The sequence below is a fragment of the Thamnophis sirtalis genome, unplaced genomic scaffold (genome assembly GCF_051295495.1).
Source record: "Thamnophis sirtalis isolate CommonGarterSnake01/CBP01778 unplaced genomic scaffold, rThaSir2_p1.2 scaffold_8, whole genome shotgun sequence".
Classification (NCBI taxonomy): domain Eukaryota; kingdom Metazoa; phylum Chordata; class Lepidosauria; order Squamata; family Natricidae; genus Thamnophis; species Thamnophis sirtalis.
Genome location: NW_028261388.1, coordinates 20,527,605 through 20,548,177, shown reverse-complemented (window position 1 = coordinate 20,548,177; position 20,573 = coordinate 20,527,605). Strand labels below are relative to the sequence as shown.

At 38.9% G+C, this 20,573-nt stretch overlaps 1 protein-coding gene across 1 annotated transcript in view; it reads left to right on the top strand.

Annotated features, from left to right (window-relative positions):
* Window positions 1-248: 248 nt before the first annotated feature.
* The window catches only part of XPO4 (exportin 4), an 80,173-nt gene continuing 59,848 nt past the window's right edge, over window positions 249-20,573 (top strand). The window contains exons 1-3 of the mRNA XM_087721214.1: window positions 249-347; window positions 16,706-16,811; window positions 18,573-18,714. Coding sequence (XP_087577340.1) covers window positions 267-347; window positions 16,706-16,811; window positions 18,573-18,714 — 329 coding nt within the window. The 5' untranslated portion in view covers window positions 249-266. The remainder of the gene's footprint in view (window positions 348-16,705; window positions 16,812-18,572; window positions 18,715-20,573) is intronic.

Here is a 20,573-nt window from a genome sequence, read left to right as displayed (position 1 = left end):
CTTCCCCTCCCGCACCTGACGGAACTGCTCTCTCACCATTCCCTTCCTTCCCCACCAACCCCGAAGCCATTTCAGGAGGACAACCCGCACGCTTCCGCCGCCACCCCCGCAGCCGCCGGGGAAAGTGCCTCACGACGGCTCTGCCCGGCCGGCAAGACCTCCCCGGCCCTTCTACTGCCCCCCCCTCCACCCTCCGGCCTCCCGGATTGGCTGACTGGCCGCCTCGTCCCAGAATGCATTGCATGGCGCGTCATTGAAGAGAGACCATGATGGCGGCGGCCGCGGCGGCGGCGGGGGGAGCCTCCGAGGTGATCGCTCAGCTGGAGAGCGCGGCCAAAGTGCTGATGGTGAGGGAGCCCGCGCGGGGCGGCGGGTCGGCCGGGGGGTCGGAGCGGATGATGGGGCGGGATAACCTGGGCTCTGTCCTTAAGGGGAAGCCCCGTGTCGTGCCCCTTTCCCCGGGGATGGCTCTTTTTGGACTCCTCTAGGGAAGCATCCTCGGATAACCGGGGAGGTGGCATCGCCTTTCGTGCCCTGGAAACTTTTGCAACAGGACGGGTCTTCCTCTGCCTTCTTGTCTGAAGCGGCAACCCCGTGCATCTTTCCTCCAGCTTTATATAAGCCTCTTGGATCCCCCCCCCCCCAAAGGCGGGCAGAATCACGTTGCTTGGCCACCCTTCGCTTTTGTCCCTGCAGCTTTACCATCACCTCTTTAATATCCTGCGAGGCTTGGATTCCATTCATTGGTATCATCGTATCCCAACATGATTCTTTCCTTTTCACTTCGACGTCCACGTGCTCAAATTTGTAGACCAGGAGGAGTGGTTCCCCCCCACTTCCCAGTTTCTATCCTGGTTCTCTTCTCTTGCCTTCCCCCCCTTCCCTTTTAATACCATTTTTTCAGGTTTCCTGATAAGAATGTTTTAATGTCAGCCTCTAATCAGGGGTGGAATTCAGCAGGTTCTGGAGAACCAGTAGCAGGAATTTTGAGTAATCTGGAGAACCAGCAAATACCACCTCTGGCTGGCCCCAGAGGGGGTGGGAATGGGGATTTTGCAGTATTGTTCCCCTGGAGTCGGGAGGGAATGGGGATTTTGCAGTATTCTTCCCCTGGAGCAGGATGGGAATGAGGATTTTGCAGTATCCTTCCCCTGGAGTGGGGAGGGAATGGGGATTTTGCAGTACCCTTCCCCTGGAGTGGGGAGGGAATGGGGATTTTGCAGTATCCTTCCCCTGGAGCGGGATGGGAATGAGGATTTTGCAGTATCCTTCCCCTGGAGCGGGAAGGGAATGGGGATTTTGCAGTACCCTTCCCCTGGAGTGGGGAGGGAATGGGGATTTTGCAGTATCCTTCCCCTGGAGCGGGATGGGAATGAGGATTTTGCAGCGGGGAGGGAATGGGGATTTTGCAGTATCCTTCCCCTGCCACGCCCATCAAGACACGCCCACAGAACTGGTAGTAAAAGAAAAACGAATTTCACCACTGCCTCTAATACACAGCCATTTTACCAATACTGCATGTAGTGTATTGTCTTTTCCATTTTTTCTCTCTCTCTTATATTAGACCGTGTTACCGAAATGGCTATTCAGTTTGCTTTTTGTCTTTCTCAAGGGTGGATGGATAACAACCAAGTTTCAGTAGCAGAAGCTTTTCTTTTGTGAAGGTTTTCTGCAAGGCTAGCAACTTCATGCTTCAAAATGCTACTTGTGACTAAGCTAAAATAACTTTGCATTTGTTCTCTCTCAATGAATTAAATATATGAAAACAGAAAAAGTTCAAAACCGTTCTCAAAGAGCAAAGAATGTTTGTCTGTAATATGCAATCTTCTAGATTAGTAGCCTTTGCTGTACCAGTGTATGGGATGTGTATAGATTTACTGAGTAAATGGATCATAATCTGTTCTAATTCCCAGGCAGTAAATAGTGGACATTTTGTATAATAACTCCTTGCAAAAAAGAAACAAGCTACAATCAGGATAGTTTTATCTAGATTTGTTACATTGGCTTTCTTTTCTTAAATTCAGAATGGTACTTCATATTTTTTATTTCCCCCCTTCTTAACAGTTCTTTGGTGTAATAGGCTATCAGATTGCTTTTTTGGAAATAACAGGGCGACAGACCATATAAACAGATTAAGAATCCAGATGGATTTGAAATAAGATTTTGAAATTAATTATAAGAATCTTCCCTGTGGGAAAATGGTGTTTTGATTTTTTTAGAAAAACAATTGGAGAGGATTTTGAACACTGAAATTTGACTTACTGTTATAGAATGGAGCAATGTCATTTTAGCTAATGAGATTATTGGTACATGTTACTGAACATATCTCTTGTTATCAAATATACACCAATAGCTCTTTTATGGCAGGTGCTTTACAGTTTAGCTGAAAAACTATGTGAAATGCAAAAAACACTCCTACCACATTAAAAAGTCAGGACAAAAGAGTCCTAGCTAGTCCTCACTCTCTGTGGTACAAAGTTTTATTAGAGGGTGAGATATAGCATTCAGAAAAATAATTCTGATATAGTCTATTACTGTACCATATGAGACTGAACATCTAGCTTGGCTCTTAGGAAGTCTATAAACCACCTGAGGCAAGAGTTTAACTTGTCTTTTTGCTGCTAAACTTGAGCAATTTTGAAATACAAAGCAGGACTTGCTAATGCAGAAGGTGTGATCCAGGATCCCACTAGATGTGTGCCAAATGATATACTTATTATATAGTCTGTACTTGATCGTGAATACATTTTTATAACAATTTTATTGAAATTTAAAATTACAAATAGAAACTAATAGAAACTAAGAAAAGTAGAAACAAGAAAAAATAGAAATTGCAAAAAGGAGAAATATATATTAACAATGATAGAAAAAATGTAGAAAAAAATAACTTTCCCTTCAATAAAACAAGTATAAACATTTTCAAAAGCTTAACACATCTCATATTTCAATCCAAACTCTCTTCATCCCATAACTTGTATGTATAAAATAACAAAATTGATTTCATAATTCACAATTCTAGGTTGACCATGAATAAGTTTAGTTAACTTGCGCTGTTTTCTTCTACCAGTCAATGCAAAGCTTTGACTTTTTAAATTATTTATAGATCTCCAAACCCTCTGAGAGAGAGCAATAAACCATGGAGAATATATATCTAAATCAGAGTTGTCAAACTCACGTCATCACAGTGGTGTCAAGTGACATATCAGGATTTCCCCCCCTTTGCTAAACAGTGTGGGCGTGGCCAGTGCGTGATGTATTCGGCCTATGGGCCGGGAGCTTGACAACCCTGATCTAAATGAACTTATTTAGTAGACTTTAAGATTGCCTCCTTTCTTACAAAACTTGAATCTAGTCAGGAAATTGGAGTATCATAAAGTACAGTAATATGGCTTTAATTTGATCTGTATAATTCTTTTACACAAAGTGGTAGTGTTGAAAATCTTAGAAGTTTGCTAAAAATTCTTGATGGCAATGATGCAAATAATGGTGTGAAGTGTCTCCTAAAATAAATTGTAAACTTCGGGAATTGGTAAAAGTTTTTTTTAAAAGAGTGCTAAATAATTTGGCATTACATTATCCCCATTTTATCCACCTACTTTAAGGTTCAGACTGCTTTGCATTATTCTGAAGTTGTAATGAATTCCTTGCAAAAGTACACAATGTGTGAACCTAGCAAATAATGCTGAATTACATCTTTTAGTATTCTTTACTATTGACCGAGTGGCTGAGAATTACCCAAATTCTCAATGTTTGCATTTGTGCACTTTCGATATATAGATTTTAAAGTTTATATATTCATAAGGTAATTCAGAATCACAAACTAAGAACCTTACTATTATAAATTTAGTCTACAATTTTGTAAGCATATGTTTGGCTATTAGTGCTACTGAACTAAGTGAAGTTTGATTTTGAGTAAGCATATTTAGGACTGCATTTTCAAATAGCATGTCTAGATATAATAAATGTAGGAATTATATAGCTGCTATTTGTATCTTGAACATATCCATAGTTATTTTCATTTGTCATTTCACTAGTTTTAAGTCAAGTATCTAGTAGAAAATGTGAATAATTTTTTATCAGATTTGCCCAAATTGCAAATATTTGATTTCCATAATTGCAAGTATCTATACTGTAATTGTATGAATTTGTACTGTAAATGTACACATCTGTAAAAGATGAAAACTTGATGGAATGTTTTTTCCTCTAGTTTTCCCCAGGACTCGTGTGTGTGTGTATCTGTGTGTGTGTGTGTGTGTGTGTGTGTGTGTGTAGTCCTCAACTTAAAACAGATCATTTAGCGATCGTTCAAAGTTACAACGACAATGAAAACAGTGACTTATGACCATTTTTCACACTTATGACTGTTGAAGCTTACCCAGAGTCATGTAATCAAAATTCAAATGCTTGGCAACTGGTTCATATTTATGATTGCAGTATCCTGGGGTCATATGATCATCTTTTGCAACCTTCTAACAAACGATGTCAATGGGAAAGTTATATTCACTTAACAACTGTGTTATAATTTAATAACTGCAATGATTCACTTAACAATGGTGACAAAAAAGGTCATAAAATGGGGCAAAATTCACTTCACATTGTCTCGCTTAGCAAGAGAAATGTTGCTCTCAGCTGTGGTCGTAGGTTGAGGACTACCTGTAGCTCCTGCTCTTTCCAGTTGACTTAGTCTTCTTCCTAGTTGCTATCCCTAGTTGCAACTTCTTTCTAGTTACTATCCCTTTCCCTAAAGATGCAGCTTTCCTACAGCAGTTGGAACAAGTAAAGGTGCCAACAATAACCATGAGACCAGCTTTTGATGTTTCAGGTCTTCAAAGTGCTTATATACAGTAGAGCTGGGTGGGGTAGAGGAGCAAATTTCGGTTCAGTAGGTGATACTTGGATACATTTTGTAAAAACATCAGTGAATTCATTCAAAAATTAACTTTTTTTTCTTTTTGGTGTAATTAAGCTCAGCAGACTATTAGAGAAAGGCAGGTGTAGCAACTTTGATTGTAACTGATGTTGTACATAGATTTAACCTGCAGCAACTTTATTCATCAGAGCAGTCTGCATATTAGTAGGTGCTGCCACCTGCTAGTAAAGCTACAACACAGTACAGTACAAGTAATCCTTGACTTACAACAATTCATTTAGCGACCTTTTAATTAAAATGGCACTGAATAAAATAAACTTATACCAATGACCAGTTTTCACACTTAACAACCGTTGCAGCATCTCCATGGTCACATGATCAAAATTCAAATGCTTGGCAACTGATTCACATTTATGACGGTTACAGTGTCCCAGGGTCATGTAATCAAATTTTGCAACCTTTTGATAAGCAAATCAATGCGGAAACCATATTCGCTTAACAATCATGTTACTAACTTAACATGTGATTCACTTAACAACCATGGCAAGAAAGCTCATAAAATGGTGCAAACCTCACTTAACAAATGTCTCACTTAGCAATAGAAATTTTGCGCTCAATTATGGTCATAAAGTCGAGGACTACCTGTACAGTAAAGCAAACAGACAGAAGTCTTGCCAGTGAGAAAGTTCTCTTCTGAAAATAATCATGAAGAATGGGAGAATTCATGATAATCATGCCCAGCTTCTAAACACTGTCTATAACATTTCTGGCAAGAGATCAGGCGTTCCTAAAATTTGTGGTTTCTAGATGATTGACTTTTTAATCCCATAATTTTTGGAAATAGAGCTATTAAAATTGCTGAGATTTGCTAGTCATGACCAGCCTAAGTCCCACTGATTTCACTAAGTATATCTCAGTGTGACTAAGTAGGGATCAAACCTTAAGCTTTTATACAATACTGTATTCTTACGGGTTGATAATTCAGATAATATCTTAATGTATTCTGTGTCATGACTGATGATCTTGGCATGGGCTTTGCTCTCAAAATTGCCTGTAAATATTTTAAACAAAGAGTTAGTTATAGAATTACTGCCTTTGCCAATAACTTGTTTGAGGAAAGGGTATGAAAGACTCAGTAAAAGTACCATATTTTCCAGACTATAAGATGCACCAAGGTTTTGAAGAGGCAAATTTAAAAAAAAAGTTTTTGCATTCTGTAGACCTCCCCAAAACTCCCTCTTCGTGAAAATGGGCCTGTTTTTTGTCAAAAAGGGGGCATGCATAATCTTTAGGAGGCTTATAGAGTGCTCCTAGGGGCTGTGGGGGGGGCAAAAATGAGCAAAAAAGCCCCCATTTTTCGCTCATTTTTGCCCTCCCCAGCCCCCAGGAGCATTCTGGAAGCTGCCTCAAGGCTATGCATGGCCATTTTTGCAAAGGGACCAGGTTTCGAGAGGCCAAAAATGCTGTATTCGGTGTATAAGATGCACTCAGATTTTCACCCTCTTTTTTGAGGAAAAAGGTGTGTTTTATACTCAGAAAAATACGGTATATAGTACTTTCATTATTAGAGAATATTCTATAAAGCAGCATTCCAAAACTTTCTATTTTCCTGTAATGCGTCTGGAGTACATCAGTTTGAAGAAGGTTCCTGTAAAGGAATATGGGACTATTAAGGCATCTGGAATGAAAAAACTGGATAAATGAGGATTACAAATATAAAGTGGCTAATCTAATTAAATTGAATTGGGGTATTTTTTTTAGAGAGAGAATTGATTTATTGTAAAGAAATCACAACATCTCAGTATTTTTTGACACCATGGGAAAAATAATTTTAGTTTTGCATGCTAAATTCAACATACAAAATACATTTTTAATCCCATAGCCATTCATGAATAAGGAAGTTCCTTCCTAACAAAATATGTACGCTTGCCTGCAAAAAACACTTAACACATTGACCTGGCTCACACAACTTACTAAGCCATAATATAATTTGTTTGCTTTTGGCTCAGCATGTCATACAAACCGAGTCAATTATGATTTATACAATAAGCATGCCTAAGCAAATCATGGCTTAGTGCAGTATGTGAATTTAATTACTGACTCCCCCCCCCCTTTTTTTTTTTTGTATTTTAACAAGTGCTACAGCTTTGAGTATTAAATATCAAAGAGGATTACTCTACATGTAGATTTCTGCAACATTTAATTTTGGAGTTTCTCAAGAGCTTAAAACACAAAATTCTGCACAAACTGTTAGGTTAGTTAGATATTCTTGTCAGTTGTGATTTTGATGGCTTATTTTTGTTGTGGCCTTGCTGCTAAGAATAGCTTTTAAACTGAGATATTATCTTTAGATACTGTCTTGATTCAATATTACTTACAGAATAATAGAGGAAAGTATTTTTTCTTTTTTGTAAAACAATTCGTAAATTGCCCTTTCTATTTCCTTTTTCTTTTGTTTCCATTTAGTTCCTAAATACTTTAAAAAATAAAATACAATAGAGATTAAAAATATTGAAGTGTGTTGGAAGTGCCTGTTAAGAATGTCATGTCAGCAAATTCTGACTTTGAAGATAATCTGTGTAAAAAAATGTTCTGTTTTCTTCAACTATAGCCGTTGTCCCTGTATTGTTTTTGAAAGAGCCTTGTGTTGCTGATAGCATTAGCCGTCAGCTATGCAACTAAAGTAAAATTTATCATCTATGTACACATATTGTTATGTTAGTTTTATATCCTGCCTTTCTCTGGCTTTTCAAAACATTCTCCCAAAAAGAATTATAATTATTTACCTCTAATATCTTGAGAGGAGCATATATTTTAAACAGGTTTTCTATTTGGCCTATTGTCCTGACTTTCAAAAACTTCCAAGAACTTGCATTTTTCTATCCCTTAATTTTTACATTCCAGCACATCCTTTCCCGTGACCTTCAGTTCCCTAGTTCAGTTCAAAGGCTTCCTGCTTTCTCAGAAGATTATACTCTTCCTGTATTTTCTCAACATCTGCAAGAAGCTATTTCTTTATTTTTTTTCAAATCTCTCTTCAAAATGCTGCTTTTTCATTAACCATCTGGCAAAGCTTTCTACTTCCTCTTCTGTGCCATGTTGGGCAAAAACTCTGGGAGTCATAACGAATCTGGAAAGCAGTAGGTTGAGGAAATCTAACTTAGAGTGATCACACCTGTAATAAAAGAGTAGCTGGGCGGTTTCAGTTATAACATTGTCAATTTTACATTTTACCTATGCTTCTTTTCATGTGACTGCTTGTTCCTTAGCAAATGCTATATTCCAAGTTCATTGGAAGAACAATCTTATCTTTTTTTGCTATCTTTAACCATTTTGGCCGATGATTCATCTCCCCCCCTTTTTTTTTCTCTCCTTGTACACATAGCTATGTGTGTGTGTGTGTGTGTGTGTGTATGTATGTATGTATGTATGTATGTATGTATGTATGTATGTATACGTATTGCAGTGGTGGGTTCTGGCCAGTACGCCCCGGTACGGGCGTACCGGTGGCTGCTGGGAGCAGTAGTCACCATACTGGAAAGGTGCTTTGGAGGGCCCACCCGCCTGCCCTCATTCCTGTATTTAAGCCAACTGGGCCATTTGTGCACGCACGCGCAATGTATGGCACCTGCATGGCGCTCTGGCGAGCAGCTGGAGCGTCGCAGGGCAGTGGGTGCGCATGTGTGCACAGCGCGTGTGCCTGTGGTACACTCCCGGCCTCGTCACAGCATACCGGTTGCGGCAGGATCCGGAATGCAACACTGATGGTGTGTGTGTGTGTGTGTGTGTGTGTGTGTGTGTGTGTATTATTGTGTTCATTAGTTGTCATTAAATTTCTTTTACACTAAGAAAACCAACTTTGGATACATTGGGAAGAGTTAAGTTCTTTACATAGGAAACAAGCAACATTCACTTAGATACGTTTTCTAATTGGCAATTACAGGTAGCCCTCAAGTTAAGATGGTAATTGGGATGAGACTTTCCATAGTTAAGTAATGCTGTCAAAGTGTGACATCATGTGACCTCATTTAGTGACAGCAATTCCCATTGTTGTCATTAACTGAATCCCACAGGGCAAAGATCTACCCTGATCCAAGCCATTCCTGGTTTGTTCTTCCCAGTAAGGAGCTTAAGTGAGATAAGGAACTCTTTTCTCTGCCTGCTCTTGAAAGCACCCACATGCACACACCTATTCCCCCCCCCCCCGCCCTTGTTTCTGTCTTTTCTGGCCTGCCCAAACATCAGCAGTCTTCGCAGTGATGGCGCTGGGACTGAAATAGAGGCCTGGTGCCTTTAGCAGTTTCAATCAGCTACCATCTCCACCCAGGCCTCTACTTCAGTACCATCAGCACTGCTATAGAGTATAGCAATAGCATTTAGACTTGTATACCGCTTCACAGTGCTTTCCAGCCCTCTCTAAGCGGTTTACGGAGTCAGCATATTGCCCCTAACAATCTGGGGCCTCATTTTACCCCACCTCGGAAGGATGGATGGAAGGCTGAGTCAACCTTGAGCCTGGTGAGATTTGAACTGCCAAATTGAAGGCAGCCAGCAGTCAGCAGGAGTAGCCTGCAGTACTGCATTCTAACCATTGCGCCACTGCGGCTCACGGTATCATTCAAACCCTGTGCCACAGTATCCTGGCCACAGCCAGCAACCTCAGTGCCACAGCGCAAAGCCCAACCACTCTCGCTAACTTGCACTCTGCCTGCCCTGCCCTGCCCTGCCCAGTTAAATTTTGCATTCTTCCACTGCTACTGAAGTGCATGTGGCATGGCCCTGTGTGAGGCAACTGCTGGCCATGCCAGACTTTCTTCCCAAGGCTGCTCATGCTGTCCTCCAAAAAAGCGTGCATTTTTGCAGTGCTTCAGAAAGCTTTTAGGGACCTTCTGAAGCATTGCGAGAATGATGGCTGCAATCTGGAGCACCGTGGGTGCAGCTCCAGAAAGAGCCTAGTGTGGCCAGTAACCTCCTCACATAGGGTCAGTCTACGGGTGCCTCACCAGCAATGGGATGAAGGCCACCTGGTTGTGACAGGGCCTTCAGAGCACAGAGAGGTGGAGGTGGCTGGGCTTTGGGTTGAAATTGATTGAATTGGCCACTCCTCAGTGATAAGGGGTGCTAGGGTTGTAATACAGGTAGTCTTTGAGTTACGACCACAATGGACCCCAAAATTTATGTTGCTAAGTGAAACACTGGTTAAGTGCCTTTTCCCCATTTTACGACTTTTCTTGCCATAAGTTGTTAAGTGAATCCTTTACATTTGTTAAGTTAGTAAACCCGTTGTTCAATGAATCTGGTTTCCCCATTGACTTTGCTTGTCAGAAGACCCTGAGACACTGCAACCTTCATAAGTATGAAGTAGTTGCTAAGCCTATGGATTTTAATCATGTGACCATGGGGTATGCTGCAAAGGTCATATGCGTGAAAAATGGTCATTTAAATCATTTTTTTCCAGTGTTGTTGCAACTTTGAACAGTCACTAAATGAACTGTTGCAAGTTGAGGACTACCTGTAGAGACTGGGGCAGAGGTAGTTGGCTGAGACTGAAATGGCTGAAGACCCTCGGCCAGTTCCAGGGCTGCCACAGAGCAAGGCTCTGTGCAGGGCTGCCAAATGGACAGAAATGGGGATGAGGGTGCAGAGTATCAAAGCACCCCGTACGTTATAAGGGCAGTTAGTTTTCCAAACACCTGAATTTTGATAACCATCACTTTGGAGACCAGTCATAAGTACTACATGGTTGTTGAACAAATGGTCATTAAGCAAGGAGTAATTATATTATGTGAGACACGGAGGCTCAGTGGCTAAGACACTGAGCTTGTCAATCAGAAAGGTCAGCATTCGGCAGTTCGAGTCCCTAACGCCACGTAACGGAGTGAGCTCCTATTTCTTGTCTCAGCTTCTGTCAACCTAGTAGTTTGAAAGCACATAAAAATGCAAGTAGAAAAATAGGGACCACCTTTGGTGGGAAGGTAACAGCGTTCCATGCGCCTTTGGCATTTAGTCATGCTGGCCACATGACCACGGAAAGGTCTTTGGATAACGCTGGCTCTTCGGCTTTGAAATGGAGATGAGCATTGCCCCCTAGAGTTGGGAACAACTAGCACGTAAATTACCTTTAATTATATTATATAATTACCACACTAAATTATTTTTAGTATGATTCAAAGGCAAAAAGATGTTTTGGAGCACTTGGAAATGCTCCTTATGGCAATTGCCTGCAATTCCTTAAAGCCACTACATCTTTTCTTGAGGTGGCAGGGAGCACAGCTACTCTTCATAGCTACAAAGAGCTATGAAGACAAGTGTTTTTTGAAGTTGTACACAAGTGTGAACTCAGATCCTCAGAAGACCTTTTGCCTTTGGAGCTCAGGTTCTGCATACTTCTATATCTATATTTATATTGCTCAGAAGGGAAAAAGAATCCATATCTTCTTTGCTCAAGTTCCGGAATACTTGATAAAATCATTACTTTGAAAACTAAATTTGGACTAAATCACAGGACAAGCCATGTAAAGAAGAGAGCAGTTTCAAAAATACTTTTACTTTTGCTATAATGAGGACTCATCTGTTTAAAAAAAAGTCCACTAAACGATCACAGAAATCGATAAGTTTAAGTAGCTCTCTGGATGGTTGTTGAAGTCTTAATTAGATATCCAGAAATTTCCAGAAATAAAAACTTGAAAGCAAAGCAGTTTTCCCCTTTGTGAGATACAAAGTTAATGTTGGTGGTTGACCAGCACAAATGTTACAATTCATTTTTTAACCAAAATAGGATATATTTGGGGACCCACAATTTTGCCTAGAATTGCAGTGTTTGATGATGATTTGTATTTTGAAAGGGTCATCATTTGCACAATGGAACTTCATTTCCCTCATTTTCCTGCAGACCTCCATCCCCCCCCCCAAAAAAAAATCTTTTACACACAGGGAAAGGAATTGCCATGTTCTCTTGATGGAGGCCATTCCTGTGTACAACTATTCTTAGCTATGAAATTGCTTATCCGGAGCAATATAAATTCCTTAAGAACGGTCTTGTTAGTCGATTTTTAGTGTTCCTCTCATTCATATGTGTTATAAAATGCTCATTGGGCTTTTTTATTACTGTAAATTAATGTACTGTTGTCAGTTTTTCCCCAAGCTATCTATAATTCTCATAAATCCGTATAACATTATGGTAGTACTATTATTCACAGAGCCTGGGACAATTTGTCTAGACAAAGCTTTCCTAAGCTCAATATGGTCATTAAAAATATTGCTGTTACGTCTTTGTCTGATGTTTTCTCTAAGTAATAAAATTTCTCAAGTGTGGGTTTGATCTCAAGTGTCTTTTTGCTTCTTATTGTAGAGTGTTTGAATAAGTTGTCCTTTATTGACTCGTCCTCTTAAAAAAGCCATTGAGCCATCTTTTGTAATCTCTTGGGCTAATGAAAACATGCTTGCTTTGTCTTTCCAGTACATTCTTATTCTTGCAGGTTTTTTAAAGAAAATATTCCTTCTTTCAAAATGTCTTATCGGAAGAACAAAATATTTTATTGGTTGCCAAAGTAATTTAATAAGTGCTGCAATGTTATAGCAAATAATATGTGATTTGGAGGGTTCCGGTAGGGCTGTAAGTTCCTTTGAAGTACATGTATGTTAAATTGTGCAACTTGTTGAAATGTTGCAGTTAGAAGAAGAGATCAGATATGAATTTCAATCAAGTGAAAGTGATCAGTTCATCACTTTGTCTGTAATATGTATGTATGTATGTATGTATGTGTGTGTGTATATATATATATATATATATATATATATATATATATATATATATATATATATATATATATATATATATGTGTGTGTGTGTGTGTGTGTGTGTGTGTGTGTGTGTGTTTTTTATTTGTGCTGATAAATAAATAAAAAAATCTAATATATATATATATATATATATATATATATATATATATATATATATATATATATATATATATATATATATATATATACACACACACACACACACATACATACACACACACACACACACACACACACACACACACACACATATATGCCCAAATATGGGAGGAAGATCAGTACTTCCATTCTCTGTCCTTCGGCTCGTCACAAGAGACCATCCAGGCAGAAACCCAATATTTTTACAAATACAACATATGTATGTACGTACATACATACATACATACATACATACATACATACATACATACATACATACATACATACATATATATATATATATATATATATATATACTGTTTATGGTTTCTTAGGTGTGTTTTGTATCTACTGCTTATACAAGGTGATACACCCATATATTAGCTAGACTTTAATATGCATTTTGTGTGCAAAATTACACATACTGCTTATACAAGATAATGCACATATACTTTAGCAAGACTTTAATATGCACTTTGTGTGTGTAAAATTACAGATATTACAAAAGTCTCACAAATCCCTTAAGTTTAGGCATTTGTACAGTGCTCTGCTATGATTTTATTCAGTTGCTGTTTTCTGCTAATTGGGACCATAATTCCTTTTGATAAGCTATGCGGTTGTAAAATGCAGTGTCATTTGACCTGCCATTTAATGATGGCAGTTCCAGTGATCCCCAGATATTGCTGTTAAGTGAGGACCATGCAGGTCACTATAAGCAAAAACCTCATGTGATTGCGACTCCAACTTTCTGCCAGCTTTCCCATTGATTTTGCTTGTGGGAAACTGACACAGAAGATTGTGAATTACAATCACATGACCATGGGGCACTGCAACAATTGGAAATCCGGGCCAGTTGCTTAGATCGTGATTGTGTGACTGTAGTGATTCTGCACCGGCCAGAACGTTGAGGACTGTTGTGTTAGGTGCAAGTAACCAGGAACAGGAAGCACTAAAAGTTTATTACATGCAGCTTATACACAAGAATCTGATTACTAATGGTCAAGCCAAATTGGTGCTAGATAAGGGTCAATGGAATTTGTGGGGTAGGGGGACTTAGGTCTTTTCTGAGAATGCAATGACTCTAAACCAATGATGTGTTTAACCCCGCCCTTAGGCCCCGCCTGTTCATATCCTACATGGCCATAACTACCACTTGTTCAAGCACTGTCACAAATTTAAATGGTCACACTGAATGAGTGATTGTTAAATTAGGAACACTTGTACTTGTTAAATTATATGGGGATCTTCTATTCTGATAGAACTATGGATCCATTCCCTTCATCATAATCTCAAATTAAACAGTTTGATAGAACTCTCAGTGTTAGAACAATGGATGGCTATTCTAAGGAGAAAGATAAAAATTTTGCCTTCACGGGCATTTCTTTACATGGGTTGTGCTGTAAAAATGCCAATGTCATGTGCATATTCCATGAAATACCGTATTTTTCAGACTATAAGACACACCGGTGTATAAGATGCACCAAGATTTCGAAGAGGTAAGTAAGAAAAAAAAGTTTTTGTCTTCACCGGCCCCCAGGAGCACTTTGCAGGCTTCAGCAGGGCTGGAGGTAGGCAAAAATGCCCCTGTTTTTGAGAAAAATGATCCGTTCTTCACCCATTTTTTGCAATAATGGGGGAATTTTTGCCTTTCCCCAGTCCTGCTGAAGCTGCAGAGTGCTTTTGGGGGCTGGGGGAAGGCAAAAACACCTCTGTTTTTTGGCAAAATGGGATGCGGGGGCAGGAGGCCAAAAATGGCTGTATTCAGTGTATAAGACACACCAACATTTCCACACACTTTGGGAGGGGGCGACGGTGCGTCTTATATACTCTAAAAATACGATAATAGGTGAGAGAAGAAGATATTGGCTGGATAAGCGAGAGAGAGCTATGGACCTTTTTCATAAGAATCCTATAGTTATGAAATATATCTTGTGGGAGTCATCAGACTCTATCTGTACCATTTATTTATGCAATCTTTTTCTGGACTTAGTACTTTTTCTCACCATTTGGAACTGATAAGCATTTTGGAGAAGTATTTTGATCTTTGTAGTGAGTTGGCCTCAACATAACTTACATTACAACCCAACTTTTATTTTAACCCAACAGATGGCAGTACTTCCCAATTGTATCTGATTTTAGAAGCTAAACTATATTGGCCATGTTTGGTTGGGGGACCACCTTGAAACCACAGGACTGTAGGCTAGACATCCTGGAAGAAGGCAATGGCAAACAACAGCCATGCTAAAACTGCATATATGGCATTGTCAGAAGTTGAATGTAACTCAAAGGAGGTTTCATCTTTTTAGTGATTCTAATTAATCAAACTCAATATGAGCAATCTTACTTTTTTCTGAATTAATGCTGGAATTGCACTAGAGGGCAGCATGCTACTAGACTACAGTGTCTGAAAATTCAGGTTTCTTAACTTTTATTAGTTTCTTCCTGGGAAGAAGTACAGCCACCTATTCCAGCATTTTTACATAAATCAAGTTAATTTTAAGGTGTGTCATTTTGTATACAAGAAAATGATAGTAAAGGGTATCGTAATCTTAATTATTTGCATGCCACTGATAAGAATAAGTTTATTGTAGAACTATGATTTATTGATATATCTTATTTAGTTGCTTCTCAGCTTTGTGAAATGCTAATAAAAAACATCCAAGGTAAAAAAGAACCAAATATAATAATGATCACACTGTAGGCATGTTACCTTCATAAATTAATATGTCATAATATAACAAATACATCCGATCCAACATTCTTTATTGGTAAGAAGATACATAATAGTAGAGTTGGAAAGAGCTTTTTCCCACATTTAAATTAACATTTCATTACTCTTTCTGTGAAATATTGGGGGGGAAAATCTCAGTAGAATAACTTTCCCTAGCTTTGGCATCCATCAGATGTATAGGCTTTAAGCCCCAGAATTCTCTACATGTCTATCCTGGTAGGAATTTCTGAAAAAATCTACATATGGGGACGGCGCCGACACAGCAGAAAAGCAGCAATAGGACAACTAAATGATTCATTTGAACACATCTTCAGGGTACTATTGAAAACCACATCATAGAATCAATTAATTTTAATTTTTTTTTAAATTAAATTAAATTAATAATAAATTAAAATTAAATCATAGAATCATCATTATACAGTCTTATTACTGGAATTATACCACCATTTCTAGGGATGTTGTCCTTTTACTCTTTGTGCATTATTGTTTTCATTTAGGGGTTTCTTGGTTTTCATCCTGTCTTCACCTTCCAAAGTAACATTTGCAAAATGGATGGCTATACAAATCAATATCATCTGATCTGCAAAAATCCACATAAGTGCTAGATTTCCATCTAGCTAAGACCGTGATGGTGAACCTATGGCATGCGTGCCACAGGTCGCACGTGGAGCCATCTCATCTCTGAGGGCATGCGAGCTGTTGCCCTAGGTCAGCTGCAGCATGGATGCGCACACGGGCCAGCTGATTTTCGGCCTTCGAAGGACCTCTTGGGGGGCATGGGGGAGGCTGTTTTCACCCTTTTCAGGCTTCAGGAAAGCCTCTTAAGTCTGGGGAGGGCAAAAATGGGCCTGTCTTTCAGTTCAACATTGACAACATTGTGAGTTGTCTTGTTATACTGTCATATCAAATGGTGCTAATTACATATTGTAGGCTGGATTGAATTGGATTGGATTAACAGGTTGCAATACAATACTTCAATGGACTAGGTTAAGTGATGAGCTTTCATCTGATTTATTAATTAGTTGCTACTTTATTACTACTGCCTTAATTCATTGTGTTTTTTATAGATGAAAGTAAAGGCTTTTTATTGTGATATATACTTAAATAAGAAATGGCAATTTTTGATATTCTATAGTAAGAAAAAGTCTTTATTTTCTCTGTAGGCACCACCCTCCATGGTCAATAATGAACAACGTCAGCACGCCGAACACATATTTTTATCGTTTAGAAAATCAAAATCGCCGTTTGCAGTTTGCAAACATATTTTAGGTAAGTCCTATGTTTTGATCAATGTACGATTAATTGATAATCATGTAGCTTTCTAAAACAGACTAGGGATATATGTGTGAAATGCTACTTTTTCTAGCCATGTCAATATGAATGTAGAGATGCACATATTAAGCACTGTTAACTTGAAAATAAATAACTCTCATTTATCCTAGTGAGTCTTGGTTTTATGTAAACATGGTTAAGAAGTTTGATTCAAATATTCAAATACAGCTGATTCCAGAAATTGTATCCTTACACCATCTTAAGAGCTATGACACTTAATTTATGCTTTTTTGAAGAAAACTACAGCAATTTAAAATATTTTTTGCTTTCTTTTCAATGAATCAAATACAAAGTAATTTTGCAGTATTTAAAAGATCATCACAAAACCAAAATGGACAGATTATACATGTGTAAGAAATTGATGTTAATAATGAAATAAATATCCAGATAAAGGTTAACAGAATACAGGTAGCCTTCAGTTAACAGCTATCTTGTTCAGCAACCATTTGAACTTACAACAGCACTGAAAAAGTTGGTTTACAATTTGTCCTTGAACCTATGGCCAGTTCAAGGTCCTTGTAATCAATTGATCAGAATTTGTGCACGTTGCAACTGGCGCTCATATATGATGTCATCCTGTGGTCACATGATTTCCATTTGTGACCCTCACAGCTGGCTTCTGACAAGCAAAATCAATTGGAAAACCAACAGGTAGTAGTAGCATTTCGCAATCGTGGACATTGTGTTTAATAGCTATGGATGATTTGCTTAACAACTGAAGTGAAACTGACATCATTGAGTCAGATGTAGCCATGTGATGTTTCACTTAATGATAACTTCAATTAGCATTGGACTTGCCAGCCCTAATAGCAGTCATTAAATGAGGAATACTTGAAGAACTATTATATATGGTGTTTTAATTAAAGCAGTGTTGTTACCAAATAGAAATGTCTTGGGTAGGTGTTACAAAAGCATCCAAAAATACTAATAATAGAAAAATGTCAATGGGAAAATGGCTAAAGACAATGGTGTACATCATGGGTGTCAACTTGTGGCATCACGTTGCTGTCATGTGACATGGACTGGGGTGGGTGTGGTCTGCGCAGTACGCATCTGGCCCGCAGGCCGTCAGTTTATATGCTTCTCGGGGGAAAATTACACACTATTGGGATAGAATCTTCTGATTTCAGACTGCTGTTTTGTGTTTTCTTGCTAGTGAGTTGAGCACAATAGCATCATCCTTTTAGTGCCTGGGTATATGATTGTGTCTAGGATGGTGTTAATACATTGAATTGGAGGACAGCAAAATATTATGGAATATTTTCATGTCACCACTGGATTTTCACTGGGAGAATTGTCTCTAAAAGTGTCTGCTTTTTGCATTGATGTGTGACCATTCCCTATAAAAAATCACCTTGGGTTTAACACTTATTTATGCCTAATATTTACTTACTTCTAATTTTAACTTGCTGATGCTAGTGCTTCAGTAACTTGTTGTTGTTTCTGCTGTTGATTTATGTATTTTTATATATTTTTAAATATCTGCTGCAAAATATATATATAGCTGTGTTTGAACATTGCAAAGGACGGGCTTATAATTGCTGTGAATCCTTTAGAAAAAGCTAGTTCCAGTCTATAATTTCAGACAAAAGTAAAAATAACATTAAAATTATATTTTTCATGTGGAGATCTACAAGGTATGTTTTTCAAGCTTTTGCCTATAGATTATGATTTTGTAAACCTGCTTTTCTTTAACAGAAACTAGTAAAGTGGACTATGTCCTTTTTCAAGCCGCCACAGCGATAATGGAAGCAGTTGTACGAGAATGGATTCTGTTGGAAAAAAGCAGTATAGAATCACTACGAACATTCCTTTTAACGTATGTCTTACAAAGGCCAAAGTAAGTACAGAGCATGGTTTAAAACATTGATATAGGTTTTTGAATAAGAACTTTAAAAATTATATGCTTCCCAATTGAGATAAATAAAATCCACATAATGAATTGGCTTCTGTTTTCATAGCCAAAGAAAACATGATTCCCTGATAGAGTCAATGCCATATATACAAGGGGGAGTTTCTGTCCCTGCGATTTCTAGTTTAAAATATGATGTCCAATGTAATGGAGAGACATTCTAGGATCGTGATGGCGAACCTTTGGCACAGGTGGCACACGGAGCCATTTGTTAGGGCATGCGAGGCGTTCCCTGTCAGCTCCAGTGCGCATGTGTGCGCTGGCCAGCTGACTTCGGCTGTTTTTCGCCCTCCAGAGGCTTCCTTGAAGCCTCCAAAGCATGAAAAACTGTCCCTATGGGCAAACCGGAAATTCAGGAGCAGATTTCCGGTTTGCTTGTAGGGCTGTTTTTTACCTTTCTTTTGCCCTCGCCCAGAGGCTTCCCTGAAAGCTCCGGAGGGCAAAAAATGGCCCTACGAGCAAACCAGAAGTCACCGTTCCAAAACTTCTGGGTTGCCCATGGGGCCAGTTTTTGACCCTCCGGAGCCTTCAGGAAAGCTCCTGATGGCTCCGGAGGGCCTCTGGGGAATAGTGGGGACTGTTTTCGCCCTCCCCAGGCTCCTAGAAAGCCTCTGGAGCCTGGGGAAGGCAAAAAAAAAGCGCACCAAAAACGGGGGGGTGGGGTGTCATACTGGCTGACACACATAGCATTATGAGTGTAGGCATGCCTCTGCACGCCCCCCTACTCCCCCCCCCCCGCTTTTAGCATGAGATCCAAAAAAGGTTAGCCATCACTGTTCTAGGATGATTCCAGGGACAATATTAATTAATACAGACTACTTGATGTAGGTGATATAAAAGAACTTCTTATGTTCACATGCATGTTAATAGTTGGTGGTGATTGTTTTGGGCCTCTGAGATTCTTTCTAGAAGTTGGTGTAAATCAGAGGGGATGTTTCACTTTTGGTAGGGCCACTCTAAAAGTAATAGGGGTAGTCATACCCTCCTGGAGGTTTTGCTTATTGGGGTTTTGTTGTTCATTGATTCCTCTTGTCTCTACAAGCCCATCCTTTGGCTTAGATCTGTCTGAACACTGAAGGGATATTGCATGAAAGGAGGGATTGCCCAAATTAAAAGGATTGAAGATACAGTTGAAGCTGTATCTCCAATATAGATACCGTTTGAGAGGTTGCTCTGTGTTCCAGCCTTGAATGATGCACAAAGGGCAGCTTAAAGGAGAGAAGAAAAAAAATGAGAAAAATCCCTGTCTTTAAATAAGATTTTCTTCTTAGTCTTGCATAAAACTTGGGATTAGGGTACATGAGAAATTAACATATGCCTCTTCATCTCATAGATACCGTAATAGGCTTCTCAGAGAAAGAAGGTGGCAATTTGCAAAATATTATTAAGTACAGAATATTTGCATGTTTTTCCTTTATCAGGAAAACAGGTAATTGCCTCTCCAGCATTTCCATGGGTGGTAAGCAAAAAGATCAAGAAAGTTCTGTCTTAACAAACTATAAAGATAAATAGGCTGCTAAAATAAACATATCCAGTTGCTCAATTTTTATAACCTAATTCCTTTTTTTAATTTCAATAAATATGATTAATCTTCCAAGATAATGTTTATTAACTATTTTAATGTACTGTATTTTTCGGAGTATAAGATGCACTTTGTTCCCTCAAAAAAAAGGCTTAAAATCTGGGTATGTTTTTGGCCTCCCGAAACCCTGCTCCTTTTGCAAAAATGGCTGTGCATAGCCTTTAGGAGGCTTCCAGAGTGCTCCTGGGGGCTGGAGAGGGCAAAA